We start from the raw sequence: 26,994 nt of genomic DNA, 5'->3' as shown, positions 1-26,994 counted from the left end.
ATGTCAGTCCACTGTCACCCTTCCCTCCAGTCACGGGGTCCCCAGTACAAACCTCACCTCCCACAGGTACTTTTCTAGATGTGAGAAGACCATCAGCTATAGAATCAGACAGACCTAGGTTCAGATCTTAGCCCTCCACCCCATGGCTTTGTAACTCTAGGCTGTCTGCATGCTCCCCTGTGCCCTCGTTTCTACAGATACACAATGGGAATGGTATCGCACTCAGGGGGTCATTTTGGAGACCACATGAAGTATCTAAAGAGGCTAATCCAGGGGCTAGGCCTTGGGAAGTCTCTCATAATTGCCAGTTCTCTTCCATCCCCTCCACCCCAGTCAAACTCCTGTCCTTTATCTGGATCTAGTACAAATATTTAATCTTTGCTATCTGTCTGTGAGGCCAAGGACAGAGGTTCAACATCCAATTTCCAATGTTTTTTTTCTCCAAGTGTACTTTGAGCATCCCCAATCCCTGCTCGGCCTTCTGTATGTCCCAGATTAATACCCCTTCTCCAAGGAGCTGAACCCTCTTGCCCCCACCCCCAACACCACTGATTCCCCACACCACTACCACTTTCAGAGAGATGTACATGTTCATCCTCATCTCAGTGCCCAAAGTGTGGGGCCCAGAAAGGAGTAAGGTGACAGCCTTTGCTTCCCCAAAGGGCCCAGTGGCCAGTGAGCTTCAGGCAGCCTGAAGGACACTGAGGGCTGTAATTATGCTTGCTATCAAGCAAGTGCCAAGCCTGGAACTTAGGATGAGATGTGCTCACTTAATTGGCTTGGTGCCCCTAGGATGACACCCTGGACTCCAGCAGCTGATGGGCAGTGGGGACAGGAAGCCTGGTGACTGCAGGAGAGACAGCACTGGGGAAGAGCATGGGTGAAAGTTCATCACCCATACCCCATTCCTTCCAGCAGCTGAAGAAGTGGGCCACCTCGAACCCCTCTTTGCTGAGCCCCCACTACATGCCCTTTGCTCAACACATCTTCACCAAGCACCTACTGTGTGCCTGTCAAACATTCCTTCATACCATCTGCTCTGTGAAAGGCCCAGAGCACAGATGAGTTAGTCACAATCCTGTCCTTGAGGGTCTCATGATCTTTCAACTGAGTCTACAAGCTGGGAGCAGGGAGAGAAACGGATTTAGGGGCCTACACTCAAGCCTTTGCTTTTCTTCTAAATCTGCAGAGCAACAAAGCCACAGCAGAGTTTAGAAAGAGACCTACCCTTATCAGCTGAAAGTTAACAACTGCTTTGACTTTTGGGAGGAAGGAAGGAAATGCTAGGCCTCAAGATGGCCCCTTTCCCTGGTGTGATGCATCAGAGGGAAGGGGCTTAGTTTAGCAGAAGAGTCAAACCTAGGTTCAGACTTTGGTTCTACTCACTATGTGACCTCAGGCAAGCTCGCAGGGTTCACTGCCATATCCTCGGTGCACAAACTGGGTGTTCAGTAGCATCTAATAACACCACAGGCATAACTGAGGTGGAGGCAGCAGGATGTGAACTCACAAAAACAAATAAAGAGGCTGGGCCATAGAGCCATTCCAGAGGTCTGCCTCATAATTGCTCCTTTACCCCCTTTATAAAAATCCTACCTTCACAGGACTTTCCCACCTCCAGACTTGCCCAGCAACCCATCCTAGAGCCTGAGGGCCCTCTGGGGTCATCCAGTATAGCCTAATTGGACAGCCAGGGAGACTGGGGACCAGAGACAGGCACTGACTGACCCAGGGCTACTCAGGCAGTAGGCGGCAGAGCCAGGACTGAAACTCAGCATTCCTGACCCTGCTTAGAGGACCTTCCCTTTTCCCAGAGCAGCTCTGAGTGCAAAGGCTCTGTACACAGGACACAGTGGGAGGGTCATGCTCAGGGCCTGGTCAACCTGCCCAGCAGTGGGGCCTGGACAGATGAGTTCATCACATGCTTATCCTTGAGGGTCTCATAACCCTTCACCTTCACCTGCAAGTGGGGACAGGTTTGGGTGAGTATATAAGGGAGGGAAGTGAAGTCCAAGCACAGGCTTGAGCCCTTGATCCAAGGGCTGGGGCTGGACAAGTCATCTTCCAGCAGCTGGCTCTACCTCCTGAGTCGTGCTGGATGAAGCGAAGCAGGAGCCACAGCCACTGGGGGCTGGTTAAGTGACAGGTGAGTTCCTGCTCCATCTGAGGCAGGCTGGATGCCCTGGCTAGAGAGAAGACAAAATGTACTCTAGCACTTTCCTACTTAAAGTGTGGTCTGGGAACAGCAGCATCAGCATCACCTGTGAGCGGGTTAGAACTGCAGGACCTTGGGCTCCAGACTGGATTTACTGAATCAAAATCTGCATTTTAACAAGATCCCCAGGTGATTAAGTCTGAGAAACACCACCATAAATACTTCAGTCCAAACACTCAGGTAGGGGTGAGACACAGCACTGGGTGCCACCACCTTCTATTCAGCAAGAAAAAAAAGGAAAGCATGCCTTCTCGTGGCTGACTGCTTCCCATTGCAGACAGGTCCCTGAAGCCAGTGGTTTGAGGGGTGCTTAGGGAAGAGGCACACTGGAAGTCAGCTTATCTAGCTCCCTACCTTGGCACCAGGGCCAGCCCCCATGCAGCTTGGAGGAGGAGTATAGAAATTTCACTGATGACATATCCCCAACTGAAACAACTGAGAAGACCTAAAAATTTTTCATCGTGCCTAATCCAAATATCTCTGCTAAGCTTATTAGGTGTCTTAAAATCAGGTAGTCATAGCACAGGAAACACACACCATCTTGTTCAACCCTCACCCCATTATACAGACTGGAAACTGAGGGACTGCAGCAAGGTTAGGTCTGAGCTCAGGGTTTTCACACACTGCTGGTTCAGTTCTCACCCTGCCTTATCCAGCCCCAACTACCACCCACAGCTCACTCTGCCAACAAGTGGGAAATGCAGTCTACCAAGTGAACCCTCACTTCCCATCTGCCTGAGAAACTGTACTGGGATGCTGCAAGGTGGTGAGCTCTAGGTCCCAAATACCAAATGGCAAGTGCTTCCGTGGGGGTTAAGAGTTGGGAGGCTCCTGGAGAGGGAAGCTGGGAGGACTGCATCTCTGCATTTCTCAGGCCCAGGCCCTCTCAGGCAATCCCAACCTAGCTGACCATGGAGCCGTGGCCTGGGAGCTGGCCTGGACATGGATGCTGAATCCCGGGCCAGTGGGAGCCCCCAGTCCACCTAAGAAATATTCTAGGCAGAGGCCCTTCCCTGCTTTACTCACTTGATGATTCTCTGATAATGAGATAAAGCAACACATCCTTCAAAACCCAGAGATGGTGATAAGGCAGCAGTCTTCCAGGAAGCCTTTGGAAAGAGAAAGACTTTCCTTCCCTGGGATGATAAACACTAAGGTCTATGCAGGCCTGGAATTACCAGGGGCCATCTTGACGGCCAAGGAGATAATCTATTTGAAGATAAAGTCAGACCGGCACAATGGAGAAACAAAAGAGATTCATCCTCAGGGCTCCTACAGTCCCTGGCCTTGTAGTAACTGCTGATTACAAGCTGATTCTGCATCACACTGGAAACTGCCCGAGGGCCAGGTCTGGGTCTGATCCATATCTGGATCCCCAGTGCCCTGTCAGGGCCCGCCCCAAGGGGGTGCTCTGGCCACTCTTCAGGCCCCTGGGGTTCCCTCCAGGCAGGGCTGAGTGACAGGTATGATGCACAAGAGGCCCATAAAGCTTTGGGACCCTCCATGCCCTTGCACAGGCACTTGGACTCCTGTGAGTTTGGCATCAATACCCTATTTTGATGGTGATACTGGGTCAAGGTCACTCAGCCAGGGGCTGGCAGAGCTGAACTCAATTCAGGCCCAACCTCCAGGCCTGCGTCTGCTCCGATGCTGTGTGTCCCCAAGTTCCTTCTCTCTGCTCCCCACAACAAAGCAGGGGGCAGTGGTGGGGAGCTGGGAGGGGAAGGGGAGAAATGGATGATCTGTTTTCCTTCAGAGGGGTGGGTCAGGAGCACGCATCTTCTACAGCAGGTAAAGTGGCAGCAGGACTTGGGATTCTAGTCCCAGCTCTGCCACCAACTATCATGCTAAGTCTCCTCACCTCTCTGGGCTTCAGTTTCCTCATCTGTGAAACGGGGGTAAGGAGGGTGAAGTTTGTGATCTCTGGCATCCACCCTCCTAAGGACCTAGCAGGGTATTTGGGACCTGGAACTTACCTGCTTGCCATAGTTCTGGTACCATTGCTCACACAGATGGGAAGTGAGGGTTCAGTTGGGCACCCCCACAACACTGCCAGTCCTTGCCACCTGGCTGTCAGTACTTCCTCTGCCCCAGCTGTGGCTGGGAGGAGTCCAGCAAAAGCTGGTGGGGATGCCGATGCTGCAATCAGATGCCACCGCATGCCACCATCTTCACACCCAGCCTGACTGTTCCTGACTCCTGGGTGGGGCTGCCAAGGAGCCTCAGCATCCAGCCAAGTCCCTGCTCCAATCTGCCCCTCACCACACCTGCACTCTCTCTGCACACTCCCACAGCACAGCACCAATGTCACTTTACTCGGCCATCCCACTGCCAGTGACTCATGGGTGCCAGGACTTGGTACCTGATTCATCTGTGGTAAGAGGAGCCATAGAGGTTTACTGCATAGCTGAGCAAATCCATAAGCAAATCCAGAGCAGCCTCAGAGGCAGCTATAGGCCTGGATGCCCAAGTTAGACTGGACTGTCTGGCAGAAGGCCAAGCCAGCCCCATCACTGAGGACTGACCCCAGAGATGGGGGATGAGCGTCTTTTGCCCTTCCTAGGTACAAGTTTCTCCACCTATGAAGGGAACACAACCCTGCTACCTACAGATGTCTCTGTTTCATGGGGGGAAATGAGACAGGCTGTAGGGGAAGATTCCCAATAGACGACTCAAATAGCTGCTCCCAGGCAGCACTTGCTTTACACACTTGCTCCTATCTTTGGGGAAGGCACAGGAAGTAGAGCTGCCAGAGAGGCCCGGAGCAGCTCTTTTACCACCCGGAAAGCAATCCCCTTCTCCCGCGCCTATGTGGGGCTTCACCGTCCCACACCACTCTCTGGGAAGGTAGGCAAGGGGAGAACTGGCAATCCCATTTCACAGAGAAGGAAACTGACGTGAGGTGAAGCCCAAAGAGGCAAAATCACTTGCTTGAGGTCAGGGTGTGGCAGCCAGGACTTAAGGAGGGTATTCAGGCTCCTAGTCCCTCATCATCTCTACAACGCTACGCTGTTGAGGGCTGGCCCCACTAAACAAGCCAGCCCACACCCAGACTTCAGGAACACATCCTGGCAAAGGAGAGCTGCCTCCTCCGCCCATATCATGCCCAGAGTCTCATGTAGACGTTCTGGTGAGACTGGATTCCACCCCCTGCCCCCACCAACCCACGTGCTTTCAAGCAGCTCTCAGACCCAGGGCCCAGCCCAGGGCTGGGGTGTTGAAGGGTGTCTATGAGCACCTCCTTGCCCAATATCTGATATCAAAGTGACCAGGAAGGCCACACCTCGGGGCTGATGAAACCCAAGTTTTCTGGGCTTCTTCTCACATGCCTGAGGGCAGCAGTGTCTGAGCCCCAACTCCCTAAATCTGAGAAAGAGGGCCCTGGGCCAGCTCTGCCCCTGCCTGGCTCTGTGACCTCAGGAAAGTCACATAACTCTAGCTTTGGTTTTCTTATCTGTAGGATGAGGGTGACAATCCCCACCTCACAGGATTGTTGGGAACATTAAATTTTAAAACATGTAGGGCACATGTGGCATTTGTTAGGTAATTAATCGGTGGCTACTGGCATTGCTCCTCCTGTCTCCAGAGTGGGAGGGGGTATACATAATGAGCAAGCAGCGTTTTTCCAGAGGCGCATGGCCATAGGTGTGTGTTATAAGAAGAGGTCGCAGAGTGACGGTAGCATAGAGGAGACTCCAAGGAGCCCATGAGGCTTCACTAGGGCCCTGAAGATCTAGGGGGCAAACAGGAGGGAAGTGGGCACTGTGGATGGGGGAAATTGCTGGAACAAAGCCTTGCAGGGAGTTCTAATGAGGCAGACTCAAATACTCAAGAGCCCAGAAAGGGGGGTGCGTGACTGTCTGAAATAGAAGCTGAGAATAAAGAGGTTGGAATGAGTAGTCAAAGGTGGCTTCCTGGGGGAGGTGGGTGGGGACAGAGCTAAGACCCAAAGCATAGAGTACATACAAGGTACTAAGCGCTAATACTGGCCCTGGGGAAACAGCAGTGAGCACAGCAGATGATGTCCTGCCTCAGAGGCAGCTATAGGCCTGATACCCAAGTTAGACTGGCTCAAGTTAAGTTAGGATGCTTAACTTCTGCTGAGGGAGAGATAAAACACTTATGTATTAATGTATGATATAACATCAGGCAGCGATGAGCGCTATAAAGAAAAATAATTTGGGGCAATGAGATAGAGGGGCAGGAGGATCCCTAGCCTATGGAGAGGAGGACCTGAGCGCACATGGGGAAGCAGTAGTAGACAGAAAATATGGGCAGCTCACACCTCTGGACAGCCCACACTGTGTCCTCTACCCACCTCACCTCCATACTGGCATCTGGCAGGGGACATGCCAGCCTGGAGACGGTGCAGAGAACGGGGCCGAGAATCAGGAGAACCTGGCCTCTAACTCGTAGGAAGTGGACTGAATGAGTCACTTCCTATACAAGCTTTAGCTTCCTCATCTATACAGTGGGGCTAATACCTACCTCACCAGATTGTTGTGGGAACTAAATGAGATAATTTGTAGCCAAGAGCTTCATAAAAAGTAAAGATCTGTATGAATGCTGGTTAATTACCAAGTATGCCTCGGTGTCCTCTCCTGTTTGATGGGTAAAATAATGCCTGCCCTGCCTAGGAATAGAGGCGTAGGCGACAGGTTGACTTAGGATTCAAACCCTGGCTCTGATTCTTACCTGCAATGAGATCTTGCAAGTCACTCCCCCTCCCTGGGACTCAGTGTCCTCCTTAGCTTTAATCCAGGATTGTCATAAGGAATCTAAATAACTTATGCAAAAGGGCCAGAATGTCTGGTATGAATGTAAGAGAGCCAGAAAGATGCCAGCTAAAAGAGGTGTGAACAGCCTCTTGGGCTCCTTGAGGCAGGGGGGGTCACCCTGCCCATATCCCCAACCCCAAGGATGCCACACCTGGGCCCATCTGGACCTAATGTCTGCCCTGGGTCTAGGTGAGTGAGAAAGTCACTCCCAAGTTACCCCCAAAGGGCTGAGGACAAGTTGCACAGAGACAGAGAGCACAAACAGTTTTTAAAGAGGTGCAGGGTAACAGACTGTATATTATGAGAAGAGGTAGCAGAGTGAGGGTCAGTACATACTGACCCCTGGCAGGCTCTTCCAGCCCCAGGGAGGTCTAGGAAGTCAGGCCAAGTGCCAAAGAGATGCCACTTCATCAAGGCTGAAGGTGAGCTCTCTTCCAGGCTCTTCCAGTCTCCTCCAGGCAGGTACCTTTCAGCGGGAGTCCATATACATGATGATGAGAGGCCAGTCATGGCAAAGCTGCCATCTCTGGAGGGTCATGCCCGCTGATATTAGAATCCCAGGCTGGGGCTGGGCTCCCGCAAGCCTCACACAGGAAGCTGTCTCCACTTGGTGCCTCACTATGTGCTCAGCCAGAGACTCCTTCCCTCTAGGAAGTCTCCCCACACTCTCTGACCTCACTGCAGTGCTCCCAGGTAGAGTTCTATTGCTTCCAAGTCTAGTTTGGTCAGTCTTTTAGCACACACTTACCAGGCATCCACCAGACACTGAGCACTGGCCTGCCAGAGACCAACCTGTTGACCCTTTCTCGGGAAAGTCTTCCTTCTCCTCCACCCAGGTTGGACTGACCACATCCCTGCCTGTCCCATCTCACCCCTGTACTCAGCCCTTTCTCATTATGGGAAAAGGTATGTGTGTGAATGATGTCTCATTCATCTGGGCCCTGATGCTCCGCACAGGGTCAGGCGCAGAGAAGGTGCTGGATCAATGTTTGCTGAATGAATGAATGCTTGACAGGACTGTGATGAATAAACAGGGCCTAGATAAAGACAGAAAAAAGTCCACCCACCGCTGACTGACCTGTGCTATGATGGAGGGTCAAGCAGAGCTTTCTGAGGAATCAGGAGGGAAAGGTCTTCTCCAGCTGGAGGCTGGTTAATGTTGGGGCAGTGATGGAAAGCTCCAGAGGAAGGGAGAGAGAAGGGTGGAACCTAAACACTAACATCCATATCAGTGCTTTCTAAGTACCCTTTACACGCCAGGCTCCACACCAGGAGGGGAGCTTCTAGACCGTGCCTCTCCTCTGCTTCTTGGGCATCTGCTAGAGGCTGAGTTCTGCTCCCCGACTGCCCATCCCAGATATGGCTGGGAGACAAGGCTGCGAACAATTATATACAAAGGATCAGTCAGGACCGGGAATCCAGGGGAGGTCCCCAACCCCCACACGAGGGTGTTCTTAGGGATGCCTTCCAGGAGGAAGGCACAGAGACAGGACCCCAGGAAGCAGAGTCCTGCAAAAGGCATTGCAAAGGCCCGAAACTGAGAGAGAAGACAAGTTGGAGGAATTAACTGCAAGTAGTTTAGTCAGACTGCAGCACAGAGACTGTGAGTCTAGTTGGAAAAGTAGAGAAACAGGGAGGCATGAAGGACTGGGATGCTAGGTAGAGGAGTCCTGGCCTCTACCCTGAAGGCAGAGAAGACAGCCAGTCAGAGCCCACTCCCTCCACTGGTGCCTAAGAGCCCTAAGGCAGCTAGCTAGCCATCTATCTGGTCCCAAAATGCCAGTGAGTTCTTTTCTGAAAAGATTAATAATTCCCTTTAAGGGTTCTGTTTTGCAAATGAGGTATCCTTAAAGCAGGGCCCACTGGGACATCTGGCCCAAAGGGGCAGCCAAACTACTGGAGAGCCAGCACACAGCTATGCTAGGTGTGCCAGGTGGGAAGTGGGCCATCAGGACCCTGCAGGGGCCTGCTACAGAGAGCCAGGCATCCTGAGGATCTGTAGACTTGCTGGGGCCCTAAGCCTCTTCCTCCCCTCTCTAGGTTTCCCCATGAGCACTAAATTAGGAAGCTGGGGTAGATTAGTTGAAATCTGAGTGCTGCTAACTTGGGTCACCAGTGCTCTGCTAAAATCCACTAATGATTTTTTATCCACAGAAGATCTCCCTAAAGGGAATATAAGCCCGTCCTCAGGCTACTCCATACACCTGGGTTTTTGTGTATTCCGTTTTCATCAAATAGGACAGAGTTACAAGAGGTAAGGCCAAGGAAGTGAGGCTCTCAGAATGCCGTGTTCCTGATACCGAACATGGAGCTACATCCAGGATCCTGGACATGATTGCTGAGGACCCCAGGGGCCCGCTTTCCCCACCCCACCCACTGTGACCGAGCACATTCAAAAAGTACCTACTGCAGTGGAAGGGGCTGTCATGGCAACACTACTAGCTTGTGAGTAGGTCAGCAAGGAATCTCCAAAATACGTCCCCATCACAATATATGGGCAAGCGTGGGGAGACAGGTTCTTCTGGGGCACTTACCTTGGCCCCAAGTAGATGAGTGCACCACTTTCACAAGGAGAAGCTGAAGACACGAATAAGGAGGTGGCTGACCTCAAAAGTCCCACAGCAGTTAGGGACAAGAATGGAATCACATTTCTCCAGCAGGGATGGAAGGAAGCCAAGGGGGTCATCTCAACCAGTCCTCCTCACTGTGCAGATGAGAGAGCTGGGGCCCCAAGAGGTAGCGTCATGCCCAAGGTCACATGGGAAGCAGAGGCAGGGCTTAGAATGGCTAATTCTGCTCTAATAAGAAAAGGAGTTTGTGTTTCCCATTTCCATTGATTTACCCAAAAGGTTCACAGTCTTAGCCTCTCTGCATCTGCACCATAATCTGCACAGGCTCTTAAGACACTTTTGCTCATTTCATAGATGAGGAGACTGAGGGTAAGGAAGGGTAGTGACTTGCTGAGGCTGCGGAGCAGTTCAGTGGCCAAGCAGGAGCTGGACAGAGCACAGGCCTGACTCCTAGCCCTGGGCCCTGCCCATGAGGCCCTCAGATCAGCCAGCAGCTCCATACCAGGAGGCCTTCAAAGTGCTGGAGGCCAATAAACTAACTGCACCAGGCTCCTTTCCCATGAGCTCTCAAGTCTTCCTCCTGCTGCAGACAAAGGTTAGCCACTACAGGCCTGGATCCAGCATCCTCTCTGAATCTCTTGTCTCTGGCTCTCAGTACACTAGGACCTCAGCCTCGGTTGGTGGTCACTCAGAGGCCCTACAGTCAGCCTGCCTCTCCCATCCAAATCTTATGCCTCCATTTATGCTACTTCCTGTACCTGAATGTTCTTGCCTGTCTTACTAACGTCTATTCATCTTTCCAGATCCGGACTGAATGTCACCTCTTCCAGGAAGACTTCCCTGACCTCAGGGTGATCAAGCTCCCCAGTCTCACCTCTTTGCAGTCTTTCCTGTCATTGCTCAGATCATTCTGCACAGTCATCTTGTGTACATCCCCCGGTCTCACTTCCTCAAAGGCAGGGACTTCAGCTGACACACAGAAGGTACTCAACCAATAAAATGAAGGGTTCACACCCCAAGTCCCTTCCTCAGTGAAGCCTTCCTGGATACCTTAGAGCAGGGTCTGCCACTCTCTACTGTGTTGGGGGCCTGTTGAATGTGTAACACAGGACAAATGACAAGGACTAACATGAATGTCACAAGTTCACAAACATTCACACTCAGGTTAACCTAAACCCTCCATCCTTGAGAATCTGAGAATTCTGACCCTATTTTCCAGAAAGAAGGAGTGAGATCCCCAGAGAGGAAGTGAACCCCTCCTAGCGACATCCCAGAAAAAAGTGAGGCCTGGAACCCCGGCTCTCTGGCTTCTAATAAGCCCTGGGAAGCAGTAAGGGTGACCACTGAGCCTGGCTCTGCCCATTTGCCACTCAGCCTTGGAGCCAGCTCCTTGCCAGACTCTGGGGACCTCCAGGGTAGGGAACAGCTGCAACCCCAGCACCCAGCCCCTAGCACAGGTGGTTACAGGTACAGAGGAGGCCCGAGAAAGGCTCGAGGAATCACACTGAAGCTAAAAGCAGGGCTTCCTACAAGAGGAATGGGGCAGTCCAATTAATGATTCTTTCATTCAACAAATACTAAGTACCTATTACCAGTGCTAGGCACTGTGCTAGATGCTGGGGTCACAGCACTGAGAAAGACAGACAAGGTTCCTGTTTCCAAGGGACTGATACTTTTTTTCTGTTTGTTCTTTTTTTTTGTTTTGAGATGGAGTCTCACTCTTGTCACCCAGGCTGGAGTGCAATGGCACAATCTTGGCTCACTGTAACCTCCTCCTCCTGGGTTCAAGCGAGTCTCCTGCCTCAGCCTCCCAGGAAAGTTGGGATTACAGGCACGCACCACCACACCTGGCTAATTTTTGTATTTTTAGTAGAGACGGGGTTTTACTATGTTGGCCAGCCTGGTCTCAAACTCCTGACCTCAAGTGATCCTCCCGCCGCGGCCTCCCAAAGTGCTGGAATTACCGGAGAAAGCCATGGCACGTGGCCAGCCAAGGGGCTGATATTCTTATGGGGGAGACAATTGCTTAAACAAACAAGCACAAATGAAAATTTAGATACTGATAAAGGCTATAAAAATAAAAGAAGATGTGGTGATTAGGGGTGGCTCTCTAGATGGGGTGGCTCTCTAGATAGGGTGGCCAGGGAAGACCTGAGAGGAGACTGACTGTTCTGAAGCCAGCCATGCAAAGACCTGGGCTGAAAGGCCCTGAGGTAAGACAGAATTGGGAGTAATGCTGCAGGAACAGGAAGACCACCGTGTGTCTGCAGCATGGTGAGTGACATGCTAGGAGAGGAAGTTGTGATGGCAGTGGAGGCTGTTCACATGGGGCTTACTTCATAGGCCAGGAGGAAGAGTTTGGGAAGTCTGAAGTATGAGTGGGTATGGGGAGAGGGCAACTGGCAGTTCACCTGGCAGCCAAAGCCCTGGGGGATCTTAGTGTCTCTCATCCACTAGGGCAGGCTCGGGGAGCTTCCTCAAAAAGCTTGAGTAGGAATGAGCTGCCACCCGCATCATGAAGACAACCTTCACTCATTCAGTAAACCACTGAGCATCTACAATACACAGAGCCCCGCACTCAGCCCTTCACGGCCTTGCAACCCCTCTCTTGGCTTAAGGAGTCAGGCCACAGACTGGGAGACGGATCTGGGTTCTAGCCTGGCTTTGATAACCCTGAGAAAGTCTCTTCTTTCTGGGGACCCCAGTGATCCCATCTGTAACATGAGGGTTGGGCCCAATCCAGCACTAATTTTTACAACTTAAGTACTTGCTGTTGAATTTGAGGGCGTGAGGGTGAAGTTGGGGCAGGATTTCAACACTGCCCTTTGAGTCACCGAGCCTGTTAATACATTACTCTTGCCTTCTTTCTCAGCCTAGATGAGCCCTTGGTAACGCAGCCCCAAAGTTGCCTCTATTCATCTATTCAGCCGGGGAAGTGATGTAGGTGAGGGGGGAAGCCACACGGAACTAGAGCGGGGAGCATGAGAGTAATGTTCTCATTCTGACTTAGGACTAGGTTAAGTGACTGTCAACCCTCAGTTCCCAGTTACCCCCAACAATCTAGCCACTGAGTTTCAAGCAGATCCACAGTGATGCGGAACTCCACCCTCACCCACCCCAGCCTGTTGCAATCCTCAACAGCTGTCAGAAAGGACTCCTCTGCTACATCAAAACTTGTACTCATCATCCCACTCCTGTTCCTGGCCTCGCTCTTTGGAGCCACACACAACAAATCAGCTCAGAATTTTACCGGGACCACCACCATCTCATGCTAGGTCCTGTGCTGAACCTTGTGGATACAGGCAGGTGTCAGAGGGCTCTTCCGAATGAAGAGCCCCCAGTCCAAAGGCAAGGATGAAGAACAAGATATATATCCCTTGTGTCCTGATGAACTCTGCAACCTCCATGCCTGGCACAGGACAGCCCTCCAAAGGTTAGGAAATATCAATACAAACTCCCACTTCCCCCAGCATGCACCCACCTACCCATACTCCCACAGTTGGCCTGTTTTTTTTGGCCAAGAAACCAGATGCCAGGGTATCTATTTCAATCTCACCCATCACAGGACTTCCCTTCACAGAATCCATGGTCTCTACTTGAATACCGTCACTGACAGGCTGTTCACCAGCTCACAACAGTGGGACCTTATCCGCAGAGGCAAACTAGGCCACTGGGGAGTATCTTCAAGGACCAAGGATCTAGAAGGCAGGTCTAATGGAGATGCCCAGATAACAAAATGTGTTTCAGTGCCCTCCCCTACTCCACCCAATCTTTCACCAAAGTAGATCCCAGAAAGCTGAACTGACTGGTTTGTATTTCATACCAGCCCTTCCTACATTCCATGATGTAAATCCTTGCACCGAGTTTAAAAAAAAAAAAAAAAAATGTTTTCAAGATCTGATAACAACATAGGGAAATGTTCCTGACATGATATTAAGTGGCTTGGTTAAAATCATTCGCTAGAGTACAAGTTCTCCTAAGGAACAAACTCTGAGTCAAAAATATGACAGCCAGGGTCACTGACTCCTGGAATACACAGCTCCCAGCCTGTGGATGGTAGAGCCGAGGGAATGGAGTCTCCAGGAAGCCTACCACAGAGAACATCCCTATCCCACTGCCTAGTGCCAAAACATTTTTAAAAGCATGAACAAGGGCAAGTCCCTTCATTCCCTAAGGACATCAAAGGACACAGGGAACAGAAAAGGACTCAAGTGAGAGAGCGGGCTGTCAGAGGCTACTGGCTGGATGCATGGGGCTACAAGCAGCACCCACACCAAGAGGGGCAGATAACCACAGCGATAATCACACAAGGAGCAATGCCAATGCCTAGGTCACAGTTAAAGTGTGGTACACCTGCAGGGTGGGTTATTGCAACCACTAGGACATTATAAGTGATTCTGATTAACAGAAGGGAAACCTCGATGTTACATTAAGGGAGAGAAAACAAGATTCATAACTATATCTACAGTATGTCCTCAACTGTATCTATGCAATGTGTATAAAGAAAATGATCAAGAGATATACTAAAATGCTAATAGGAGGCTATCTTCGGATAGTCGATTTATCAGAAATTTGTTTCATTTGTCTATATTTTTCAAAATTTCCATAATTAGCATGCTTTATTTTTATAACAAAGGTGGGCGGAGTAGGCGACTGTTAGTTACTAAAGAAAAATCCATGTCAGAGAGGCTCAGCAAGCAGAATACAGACTTAGAAGGAGGGAGAGGGGCTTCATGCAAGACACACATGCAGACCAGGACAGCTGTGATGACTTCCCAGGGTCTCCCGCATTTGTACTTGAATCCAGGGCTCAAGGCATCAGCTAAGGAAAACTTAGGCATGCTTCCTCCCACTTCAGTTTCTCCAACTCTAGGTAAGGGAGGTGGGGGTTGGAAGAGCTGCTCTTCCTTGCTTGGGAAAAGCTGCAGCGGGTAGGGGGTGGGGGTTGATTTCAACTCTGCGCGATTCACTGAGGACCTCAGTTCTACCCTGGAGGACGTGCAGGGTCCTCTCCGCTGCCTCCTAAGCATGCCAGGCTCACAGTTGCTGCTGTGTGGGCTCCAGAGCCTGGGCGAGAGGATGGGCGTGGGGCAGAGGACAAGGCAGACACACCTGTTCCAGGCGGGCATGTCCCCCGTCTGGTGGCTCTCAGGAGACTGCAAAACCCATGCCATCCTGCCCCATCCAGTCTCTCACTGCCAAAGCTAGCTCTAACTGGTGAAGGGGTCACCAATCGCAGTGGGGGCTGGGGAGGAGTTCTCGAATATCCCTAATAACTAAGAGTGGTGGGTGGTACCACTCCCAACTCACGGATGAGGGAAACAAGCCGGGGGGTGGAAAGTGACGTAACAGAGGTCGCAAAAATTGATGAGTGCCAGGGTGGAGAACGAACGTGCACTCATCAGTACCCACCAGCCTGCCACAGGGCCCTTTCCAGAAAATCTCCTCGCAAGTCCATAACCCCTGCGCGGTGGCACTCACCCCATCTCCCAGACCCCTCGCGCGACAGCGCAGGTCCTCCGTGAGAGCGCTGGCTCCGGTCAGCCTCGGCCTGACGCTCTCCGCGCAGGACCCCGGAGTAGGCGGCTATGAGGGTCTTCATGGCTGAATATGAAGCCCGCCCAGTCACGGCCCCGCGGGAAGCCGCCTCACCCCGAGCCCCTGGCCCATGCCCCGGCCGCCGGGGCCAGGGCTTCGCGCAGAGCACGGGGGCCCCGGGACCGCGCCGATGTTGGGCGGCTAGGACACCTGGAGCTGCGGCCTGTCGGCCAGTCGGCCAGAGGCGGCGCGGGAGAAACAACCTAGTGTGCAGCAGCGACTGCGACCGCGGTGCTGGCGTCTGGGAGCGCGGCACTTTATCACCTCACAACTGGGCGGGCGCCGACGCGGCGGGAGGGGCGGGGCGGGCCGTTCCAAGCCGCGGCCCGCGCCACTTGCTTGTGGGGGGAACAGCACCTGAGGCTCGGCTCGGCTCGGCGCGGGTCCGGGGCGGGCCAGCAGGCTGCTCAGCGTGGATCCGGGGAATGCGTGAGAGGAGAGAAACTCTGAGCCCTCATTCCAAGGGGCGCGCCCGGTTATTTCTCCCACTCCCTCAGTCCGCCCCGGGCTCTCCCCGCGGAGATTGGTACGGCCCGGCGGCCGGTACCTGGGCGGGGAAAACCAAGCACGTGCGGTGCAGGCCGAGGACTTGCAGGGGGTCGGGCCTTTCCTCTAGGCGGGGCTGTACTTTGGCAGCAAAGATGCGAAGGTTCCGCTTTTGGTCGCTGGTATCGGAATTAGTTAGGTTAGGGCTGGGTATCTCAACCACCCAAACTGCTTCTGGCTTTCCATCTCTTTATTAGGAAACCTCACAGAGCACCTATACCCTGCTGGGTGCTGGGGACCCAGCCAGATCAGCCCAGGTTCTGCCCTTGGGATACCCACGTTGGAGGGCAGCAGAGACAGCCTCACACAGTCACTGGTGACAACGGCCAGGACAAGCGAGAAACCGGGGGGCTATGGAACCATAGAGGAGAGAAGACTCTGCCCTGGGCTGGGGGAGTGGGGGGGCTAGTGCACTTCCCGGAGAGGTTGGTGCACAGCAGGTTTGGAATCAGATAGACTAGGAGCCCAGTTCTTGCCCTACCTCTCTTGAACCTCAGTTTCCATTTCTGTAAAATGGGAATGATAATTATTATTTTGTGAGGCACTTTGAGAAGTAAACGAGATAAAGTACAAAAAGAGCCTAGGTAATGTCTGCCACATAAAAGGCATTCCAGAATTGTTTGCCCATTAATGAGTAGGAATTTTGCAGATGGAGGATGTGAGGGCAAACAGAAAGACAGGCATAAAGTGTTAGAAAAGCCATCGTGTTTGGGGCAGGGCTGGGGGCCCTGGAGTGGCTGGAGCCCAGGCAACTGTGGAAAATGAGGCTGAAGTGAGAGGCGCGGGTGCTTGAACTGAGAGAGGCTTGGGAAGGCCACTCTTGAGACATCAGGAGGGGAGCCGGGTCTTGGGAGAGCTTTAGTAGGGAAATGACTGGTCAGGTGGGTTTTAAGAGTCCTTAGCCATAGTATGGGAAATGGACAGGAGAGGCTGTAGGCCAGGAGGGCAGTGGGGAGGCTGTGGGGGGGATCCATGTGAGAGAGGATGAGCCTCAAGGCATGGCAGTGGTAGAGGGAATGGAGGGAAGGCCTGATCTAGAGAAGAGCATAGGAAGCAAGATCCACCAGAATGTGGTGGAGTGACTTGTTGGATGAGAGGCTGAGGGAATGAGTGGGGACAACAAGCACATCAGTGATAAGACAGATTTCTTAGGCATAGCTGGAGCGAGCTAGCTGTGGGATCCCAGCATAAGAGGAGAGGAAGTCCCTGCCTTTGTGGTCTTTATTGTTTTCTCACAGGGGGAGGGGAGAATGACAGAAGTTACAGGCACAGGGCAGCAGGTAATAGATGCCTCTGGTGCAACCTGGAGAGCTTCCATTTGTTCAGCCCTCTCAAGGCCATGAGTAAATCTCTCAACCATGTCACTGGGCCCCAAGGCCTGAATTGGCCAAGAGTAGAAAGAAAAGCATCCCAGGCAGAGCTCCCAGCATGTGGTGAGGCCGTGAGGCTGAGAAGATCTTAGTGTCTTTTAGGCAACTGAGAGTAGGCTAGTGGCATGCTGTGTGTGGGGGATGGGGGAGACATGGGGACTGGTATGTGGAAAGGCTGGGAGGTAGAAACAGGTGTGGTTTATTTTTGGGCAAAGAGGAGTGAAGCCAGGAGGATACCGAAGGTGCCAATAACTCCTGGCATCCTCTCCTCAGAGAGAGTGCTCTTGGAGGCAAGATACCTGCTGACCTGGAAGATCCCAGGTCGGTCTGTGGTTTGTTTCTGCTCTGGAAGGGTCTCCTGTGGAGGAGGCCTGGGCTGGAACTCATGGCCCACCCACTCACCTTGGGCAAGTCAGTATCACTATCTTGTCTAGGTTTCAGATTCTGCATTATGAAATGGAGGTGACAGTTTCTGTTTTGCTGACTTCACTTGAGTATTTGAGGATAAAGTGAAATCACAGCATGTAAAAGAGTGTTATCACTGTGTTGTAATGTAAGAGATCGTTGTCTTAAATGGCAAGACTTGGGGTTACCAAGGCCTATTTGAAACATTCAGATCCCAAGTTCATCTACTTCAGCACATTTTTGCTATGCACCTTCTCTGGGCCCGGCCATGATTAGGACACAGAGAGTAATCGAACTTAGCCTCTGGCTTCGAGGAGACCCAATCAAGAGATGGTGTCCTAAAGCCAATGATCCCAAGACAGCCAGGCTGTGGCACAGGATAACAAGGAAGGCTATGCCAAGTTTGGCCTTTGTCCCTGTGCTGTCACTGTCTGCCTGCCTCTCCACGGGGCCAGGAGTTTCCCAAGGGCAGGAGCCTCATCACTGTATGTCCCGGTGTGGGCCTAGCTCAGCATAGAGGCTTAGTCCAAGGTGGATTGCCCCCTGCATAAAGATAGTAGAGTCATAGAGGAAGTGGAGGGAATGGTAAATTGGGAAGGTCAAGAAGTGATATTGCTACGGACTTGAGATGAGAAATCTGATTCTGTGAGGTGGGGGAAAGGGCAGGTATGAGGCAGAGGGTACAGCATGGGCAAAGGCCTGGAGGTGGGAACTGTGAGCACCCTGGTGTGGCTGGAAGAAAGATACAGGCAGAAGAGGGGTAGGAAATGAGGCTGGAGAAGTTGACAGGGCCCAGATCTGAACGGCTTTGTGGGTCCCGCCAGGAAGCTTGGACTTCATCCTGTGGGGGGATGGACCAAAGGAGGGGTGTGAGCAGAGATGCACCTTGATCGGATTGGTGGGTTAGAAAGCTGGGTTGGTGGTGTGGAGGTGGGTGCTTGGGAAATAGGGCCATACCATCTGGTCCCCAGCTTGGGCCCTTCCCATGTGGGAACATCTGTGAGAGGATGCAGACATGAGTCCAAGGGCTGAGAGTCACAATTGCTTACTTCTGTGCCACCTCACAGAGCAAGCAGCCCCTGGCATCCCAGCTTCTAGAACACTCCTTCCCTTTGGCCTCCAGTCACCATGCCCATGGGTACTGCTTAAACAGCTTGGTCCAAGTTGGATTTGGAAGGAAAAACAGACCCAAACTTAGAGTAGCCCGGAAAGGCAGCTTCCTGTGTCCTGGGATTGTTTTCCCCTGTGTGAGGTGGGACAAGGGGGGCTCACACACCTGTCTGACTTCTCCTGGCCCCCTCCCACGCTTCCTGACATCCCTAGACTCCTATAAGGACCAGCCCTGCTCTTCCTGCAGGTGTGTGAGCAGGACAGCTGTGAGAATGTGTTCTAGGACCTGATTACCTTTCCTTCATCATCTCTCAAGCCATGGGTATATTGGGCAAATCAGAGATTGGTCAAGTCATGCCTCCAAGAAGGGCTTGACCAGGTTGGGCTTTGTGGTCCCGCCAAGAAGCTTGGACTTCATCCTGTTAGGGGATGGACCAAAGGAGGGTTGTGAGCAGAGGGGCATCCACAAGGATGGCCCATCCTCCACCCACTTCAGTCACCAGTGTTGTACTGCCATTGGGGATTCCACGTGCAGCTTTGTAGTTTGTGAGAGGTTTGACACATGCACCTCTGAGATACGTTTCAGTGATGGCAGTCTTAGTGCCTCCATTGCACACATGAGGAGAGTAAGTGACCAGCCTATAAGGTAGACAGGACACTTGCCCTAAGAGAGGCACAGGTAGAAAGACAGAAACAAACATGTACCAAGCTCCCTCTCTGTGCTAGGCCCTGGCTTGTGTGAGCTTGCCCAGTCCTCACAGCCACTACACAAGGGGCGATCACCCCCACCCCTTTGCACATAGGGTGCAGGGAAGTGAAGTGACCTATCCTAATCACATAGGGAGTAAGTAGTAAAGCTGGGATTCACACCAAGTCTTCCAGAGCCTCAAACCTGTATGCTTTTCTTGCCTCCCAAGGCTGGGAGAGGGAGCATCTGTAACAGCAGAACTACTGGACGAAAGCAAATTCCCATCCATTGCCTCCTTTACACTTCCCCCACAGCCCTGGGAGGTTAGTCCCGTTTTGCAGTTGGCAAAACGAAAGCTCAGGAAATCCAATAGCTTGCCAAATAGGGTTGGGATATAACCAGTTCTCATGCCCCAAAGCTAGGGCCCACTGGGGTTAAACTCCTTTCAGTGCTCAACTCACTTGGAGAGTGGGCGGGTAGGGTTCTGGCAAGCAGAGGCAGCCTGGCATAGCCCTCTAGCCTAGAAACTCACCCGCCTCCTTACTCTCAGGAATTTGCCAGCCAGAGCAGCTGTGTGGCATGGATGCACCCCTCTTGGAAGTCTTTGCCTCCCATTTCCAACCTCCGTACTGTCCCTCTTCCTGGTGACTTCCCCACATGCTACTTCGTGGTCAGGGGTCTGATGATATATAGTCTTGGGTGGCAGGCTACAGAGTCTGGACTTTATTCTCAGGGCAATGGCAATGGCAATGGGGAGCCATAGAGGTTTTTAGCAGGAATTTTATGCTTTAGAAAGATCATTGTCCAGGCAAGCGCATCTTTAACTGTCACCTCCATGGCACCCTTCCTGACTACGTCTGCCTTATATTAGTCAGTGTCCCTGTGGAAAACAGCCCACCCAAATTGGGTAATTTGAGGACAGTTTAATACAAAAGCTGTTTGCAAAGACTTAAGCAGACTATAGAGAAAACTCAAGGGATGGCAGTAGCCTAGGACTAGTCACCTCATAGGGAGTCTGGCCTGAAGGACTAAGAGGAGGACACCGCATGTACAGTGGGGGCTGAGTGCAGAGGGCTGCCACATGGAAGCTGTGGCCTTTGCTGAAGGGGCGCAGACAACCCACAATGACCTGGGTTGTCTCCAACTCAGGTCCTTGTCTTCTGCCAGAACTTTTTTTTTTTTTTGAGATGGAGTCTTGCTCTGTTGCCCAGGCTGGAGTGCAGTGGCGTGATCTCAGCTCACTGCAACCTCCACCTCCTGGGTTCAAGCGATTCTCCTACCTCAGCCTCCTGAGTAGGTGGGACTATAGGTGCATACCACACCCGGCTAATTTTTGTAATTTTAGTAGAGATGGGTTTTCCCCATGTTGGCCGGGTTAGTCTCGAACTCTTGACCTCAGGTGATCCACCCACCTCGGCCTCCCAAAGTGCTGGGATTACAGGCGCCACCACGCCTGGTCTGGCAGAACTTCTAATTGCCCAGAGGGTTAGGCAGCCTACAGATGCCACACAGAATATCCAAGGAGAGTGCGGGTGGAGAAAGGTGGAGAGTGGGGCTGGGCGTAATGGAAGGTGGACAGCGCATGGCCCTACAAGGACCCTCCCCACCTCTGTGCTGGCATCAGACTTCCAGCTTCCCTCTTTCAGAACACCTGAAATTCTTAATGTTTATACAGCTGATTCTTCCTGGAGAGGCTCCTTGAGAGCCAAGTAGAATTAGAGTCCTCTCTGTATCCCAGGGCCCAACACTGGACCTGGCCTACAGGAGGGACCTGGGTGATACTGGATGGAAGGGAGGGAGGCAGGTGAGAGGAAGGAGAGAGATAATGATGACACAGCCTGAACTGAAGGGGTGGCAAGGCAAAGGAGAAGCAAGGGTGGTTTTGATAGATGCTGAAGCTTTAGAGTCTCTAGGACTTGATGGCGTAGATGTAGGGCTGAAAGGAAGGAAGTGGGTGATTGAAGATGGCTCCAGGTTTCAACCCAGAACCCAAGAGCATTGACCTGCCAGCTCTAAGGTCAGGCCTTAGCAGGGCTTGGTAATGGCCTTTGGCCCTATCTTGTGTGACAGGTTTGGATGACAGTAGAGGAATAGGGCGGGACTGAGACCCTCGGGAGCAGCCCCAGCCTTGTTTTAGAAAGTTCTGTTGCAATGTGTACAGACAGCTCCCCTTGCATCATTCTGCCTGCTCGTTTCTTGCTCAACTCTCTCAAGGCCTTTTCCCTACAGGAATTGGGGGTGGGGTGGGGGTGGGGGAGGGGATATTACACAGAGAGCTCTCAGTACATTCATTTCTCATCTGCCCTTCTATCTGGCCGACCTTTCCTGAGACCCCCCCATACTTGTGCTGGGTGCTGTGGGTACAGTTCTTGCTCCCCAGGGGCATTCTGGGGGAAGAAACAGACACCTAAAATGACAATTATCATTCAGCAGTAGTTTCTAGCTTTTTAAAAGCAGTGAAACAATTTCTTCCTTTTTTTTTTTTTTTTTTTGAGATGGAGTCTTGCTCTGTTGCCCCGGCTGGAGTGCAGTGGTGCAACCTCGGCTCACTACAAGCTCCGCCTCCCGGGTTCACACCATTCTCCTGCCTCAGCCTCCCAAGTAGCTGGGACTACCACCACGCCTGGCTAATTTTTTTTGTATTTTTAGTAGAGACAGGATTTCGCCATGTTAGCCAGGATGGTCTTGATCTCCTGACCTCGTGATCTGCCTGCCTCGGCCTCCCAAAGTGCTGGGATTACAGGCGCGTGCCGTGTGCCCCGGCACCGGGCCGAAACCATTTCTTCAAATATAGCCTTGAGAGCCCAAGAAGTGACAGGGATGACAGGCTGCTGGGGTGGTCCCACAGTTCCTCAGGGTCTGTCTCTCACTTGCCCAGACCACACACCCTATCTCCAGGGCTCTGTGGAACACAGTTTGAAACTCCCGCTGCACAGAATAGCAAGTGCTGGGCCGGGGGATGCACTGAAGATGGGCATTCAGGCGGATGTCCCCTGCACACTGTGGAAAGGCACCCTGGTGGGCTGGGACCTGGTCAGACCCATCTTCCTGAGCAAGGGCACTGGACAGGTTTGTTGGTGGATCATTTTTATATGAATACATATGCCTAGACAAGGCACTTCTTCTGGTCCATCCACCCAGACCCTGACTTGCCCCCAGACTGAATAAGCCCCCACCTTGCCACATGTTAATGTCGCTTGCTGTGTTTGAGCCTCAGGTTCCCTGTACTCCATCCAAATGGGAATAAGTATCTTCCTCCTAGGGTTGTTGTAAAGACTAAAATAACAAATGTAAAGTGCCATATGGGCACAGTGGCTCTTGCCTGTAATCTCAGTACTTTGGGAGACTGAGGCATGAGGATCGATTGAGCCCCGGAGTTGAAGACCAGCCTGGGCAACACAGAGAGACCCCATCTCTACCAAAAAAAAAAAAAAAAAAATTACCTAGGCATGGTGGCATGTGTCTGTAGTACCAGTTGAGGCTGGGGGAGGGGAGGATTGCTTGAGTCCAGGAGTTAGAGGCCACAGTGAGCTATAATCGTGTCACTGCACTGCAGCCTGGACCACAGAGCAATACCCTGTCTCTAAGTGAATGAATGAAGGAATGAATGAATGAATGAATGAATGAATGAATGAAAAATGCTCAGGACGGGGCCTGGCATATACTACTTGACAGGACCTGGCATGTACTATTGTTACCAGTAGAAGTATTATGATTGAAAATAAGGATTAGGAGGACAGGTTTGCCTGGAGCTCTGACACCTTCTCCAAAGGGCTTTGAACAAACATAAAGAGAGAGAAGAGTAAAATGCCTGAGAAGGCAGTGGAACTGGAGGACACTAGAAATGACAAAGAACCAGGCATCTTAGCATAGGAGATCACCACACTTCACAAAGGAAAATGCTGTTTGAGCAAGGGTCCTGGAAGGAACAGAGGCTCCATAATAGTAGCCTTAGTCAGAGGAAACTGGAAATGTCGAATGCTTGACTTAGCATGTCTTTCCTAAGCAAAGGCCCCTGTGGCAGGCCCTGGGCTGCCCAGTGCAGAGATGAGTAAGACCCAACACTGCTCTCAGGGAACCTGCAATCCAGGGAGGATTGAGCACTTTTGAGCACGGACGACAGTAATACAGGGAGGAAGTTAGAGATGTCAGTAAAAGAGGGTTCTGGGGGAATCAGGAACCCTTTGTGGAGAAGGAGCGGGCAATGAACTGCGTCATATCTATCTAAATAAACCACTGTGCTATACTATGTTTTGGCAGTTTTCAAACATTAGCAGAGGGCTGGTTAAAATATAGTTTTCTGGGTTCCACCCCCAGAGTTTCTGATTCAGTAGGTTCTGGAGTGAGGCTGAGAATGTGCATTTCTGACAAGTTCCCAGGACATGCTGATACTGCTAGTTTGAAGCCCACATTTTGAGAACCGCTGCTGAACTGCTTTGCAGTGAGACTACAGTGGAGCATGGGACTGCTCTGCTGTATTAAATTGCTCCAACTGCATCTCAGAGAACCTGCAGATTACAGAAATCTGTAATCTCTAGGAAATGCTGTTCAGCTGGAGAAGCGTTGGGAGACTGGAGGTGGGTTGGTGCCATCCTGATTTTTCCAAAAGGAGATGCAACAGTTTTCGTGAACTATAGCAGGCAGTAACAGGTGTTAAAAACTTCGGTGAGTATTTGCTGTCTGCCAGTTACTATACATGGGTGGATTTAGTTAAACCTCACAATAAACCTTTGGAGTAGATACTATATGTGTCCATTTTTCAGATGGAGAAATTGAGACACAAAGAGTTTAAAAAAATTGCCCAAGGTCACATAGCTTAGGAAGTGGCAGAGCCAGGATTTAAGCTGAGATGGTGTGCCTCCAGAGACTATGCTCTATAATAGCTGCAAAATCCTGGCCTTATTCTGAGATCAATTGTATAAACTGCATTCTAGAAAGGATGTTCTCTGGCCTTCAAGAGAAAAAACAAACAAACAAACAAAACCCTGAGTTATCAGGAGTTACGATCGAGTCACCGAGGAGGGGTGGTGGTATCCACGTATCAGTTTTCTTTCCAGTGGCTTCTCTAGATTCCCAAACTGGCCTAGGACTAGGTCTGTGGTATCAGAAGAGTCCTGAGCAGGGAGGTGACCAGCAGGTCAGTGTGGGCCCTGTTAGGGAGGAGGAGCTGCCTCAGGTAGGAGTTCATTCTAGAGTGAGGTTTCCTGGTCACTCCAGGCTCCACCTCAGCCTGGCCTTATGGATTTTTTTTTTTAATAAGTGACCTGAACAAGGATGCTGACATGAGGCATACAGGAAACACAAAGAAAGGCGGAAAAGCAAATATTTTGGATGAGATAACTGGGATTAAAACACCCTGAAAGCCTGTAGAAGAATGTGAATCTGCAGGATGGTGTTGATGAGGAAGAACTGTAAAGTCGGGCTTTGACTGAATACCTCTCAGTCTCTTTCTTTGGTAACTTTGGCCTCCCCCAGGCTGCTGGGTATGCTGGGTCATGAAACCGAATAGGGCTGGGTTTTTTTTTTTAGGCTGACCCTCTGAGAAAGATTGCTTGTGCTCATGGATGCATATAAAAACATTCACACTGATACCTCCACCCCCAACAACCAGGAAACAGTTCTCTCCCTCTCTTCTGCCTTGGGCCATGCCATCTTGCATAGACAGCTGTACTACCCTCTTCACTGGTCCCCTGTCTCCAGATTCCCAGAATGAGCTTTGGAACACAGAAACCAACCCATTGTTTCTCATGGCTCCCCATAGCTCTTAGGATGAGGCCCCAGCTCCTTAACTTGGCATTCAAGGCCTCACATGATCCTATTCCTGCCACTCTCTCCAGCCGCCTTCACTCCTCTCCCACCACCGTGCTCTGATGTGGGTCCAGCTCCCTAGGCCCATCAGGTCACTTGCCGTGCCCCTGAACGTGCTTTTCCACCTCTGGGTCCCTGCCCACACTGTGCTCTTGAATTCAAGCCCTTCCCCAAGCTCCCCCTTTTTCACACCCTGCCCATCTGTCCTGTCTTGATGCATCTTCCTCCAAGAAGCCTTCTTTACAATCATGCATACCCCTTTTTTAAACTTTCACTTAAACTTTAACACTTCTGCTGCTTCCTGCACACAGACAAACAAAAACTTTAACATTGGGGTTTGGGCTGGAAATTTGGGAGAATTTCCCTGCTAGAAGCTCACAGCTTGAAGAAGCCACATTTTGGAGAAGCAAACAGTTTGTTTTATATATATATGAGATGGAGTCTTGCTCTGTCGCCCAGGCTGGAGTGCAGTGGTGCAATCTCGATTCACTGCAACCTCTGCCTCCTGGGTTCAAGTGATTCTCGTGCCTCAGCCTCCCGAGTAACTGGGACACCTGACTTTTTTTTTTTTTTTAGTACAGACAGGGTTTCACCATGTTGGCCAGGCTGGTCTCGAACTCTTGACCTCAAGTTATCTGCCTGCCTCGGCCTCCCAGAATGCTGGGATTACAGGCGTGAGCCACCTCCAAATAATGTATCTGTCTACATTCCTCCCCCTCCACTTGACTGTAGGCAGGGACAAAGCTGATTCTGAGCAGACCTGGCACAAGGAAGTCATCAGAAAACATTTATGGGTTGCTCAAGGGTAAAGACTGGATCTTATCCATCTTATTACCCATTCCTGCCTCTGCAATCATGTGCACTCGGAACTTGGAAAATACATTGTGGCATCCAGCATTAAATCTCATGGTACCTAGAATGACTGTTGTCATTCATTCATCCGTTTATTCATTCACTCGTTCATTTAACACAGTTATTATATACACGCTCTTTGCCTTGCAAAACCTGTGCAGGTATTACAGATACAATGGTGAGAAGAAAACAGACCTAGTCCCTGGCTTCCTGGAGCTTCTGAAGTTCAAGGTCAAACTAAGACGGAGGAGTAATCTGCATTGGAGTTGGGAAGAGACCAGAGACTGATAGGAACTTAGCCCTGACCTTGTTCTTAACAGTATATATGCATCTTGTTATTTAACCTCTACAGCAATCTTGGAGGTGTGAGATCGCAACATTAAAAAGTAAATGAGTAAACTGAGGCTTAGAGAAGTGGTAGCTAGTTAGAGGAGAGCGGGGACTTGAATCTTGGTTATTTTGATATCAAAGCCCTTACTTGTTCTTATTCTATTTACCTGAGCCTGAATGGAAAAGGGGGTGGAGTGGTGGGGTGATGGGGAGAGAGAGAAAGACAGAGAGAACCCTGTGTCAGATGGTGTCCAACGTGGCTTGGACAGAAAGAAAAGCCTAAATGTGGGGGTTTTCCAACACTGCCATTGGGCAATCTCCAGAATTAAGTCCATGGCCACCATTTCTTGTGTACCCGATGTTGAGAAACAGGCTCAGACCTGAGATAAACTTGAGATTTTGAACCTGGTCAGTTACCACATTATGGCCTCTGCCAGGCTATCCCCATCCACTTGGGGCTGGAGGCTTGATCCCCACAGCAGTTTAAACACTGTGTGGCCCTTCTCGTCATGGCTGTCCCAGGCCTCACAATTAGACCAGGCACAGATGTGGAAGAAATGACTTGGCCGCTTCTGAGGCCTCCATTAGAACATTTATCATAAGATATCAAATACATTCGCAGAAAGTTGTTCATAATAGTCACTCGTTATTCTTATAATATCTGTGGGAGCTTTAGTGATATCTTTTTCATTCCTGATATTGGTAATTTGTGTCTTTACTTTTT

The 26,994-nt window shown here is 51.2% G+C and overlaps 1 protein-coding gene and 1 long non-coding RNA gene across 2 annotated transcripts in view; one reads left to right on the top strand and one right to left on the bottom strand.

Moving 5' to 3' along the window:
• DGAT2 (diacylglycerol O-acyltransferase 2) overlaps nt 1-15,405 on the bottom strand; it is a 32,635-nt gene extending 17,230 nt beyond the window's left edge. The window contains exon 1 of the mRNA XM_008020187.3: nt 15,045-15,405. Within this exon, the coding sequence (XP_008018378.2) occupies nt 15,045-15,165 (121 nt within the window). The 5' untranslated portion in view covers nt 15,166-15,405. The remainder of the gene's footprint in view (nt 1-15,044) is intronic.
• Nucleotides 15,406-15,499: 94 nt separating this feature from the next.
• LOC119626610 (uncharacterized) lies at nt 15,500-26,007 on the top strand. The gene is made up of 4 exons (XR_005242780.2): nt 15,500-15,687; nt 18,840-19,603; nt 21,933-22,349; nt 25,821-26,007. It is a non-coding gene; the product is annotated as an uncharacterized lncRNA (long non-coding RNA).
• The last annotated feature ends 987 nt before the right edge of the window (nt 26,008-26,994 follow it).

This window comes from Chlorocebus sabaeus, chromosome 1 (genome assembly GCF_047675955.1).
Source record: "Chlorocebus sabaeus isolate Y175 chromosome 1, mChlSab1.0.hap1, whole genome shotgun sequence".
NCBI lineage: Eukaryota > Metazoa > Chordata > Mammalia > Primates > Cercopithecidae > Chlorocebus > Chlorocebus sabaeus.
The sequence above is the reverse complement of the archived record's forward strand: the minus strand, read 5'-3'. Positions and strand labels throughout refer to the sequence as shown.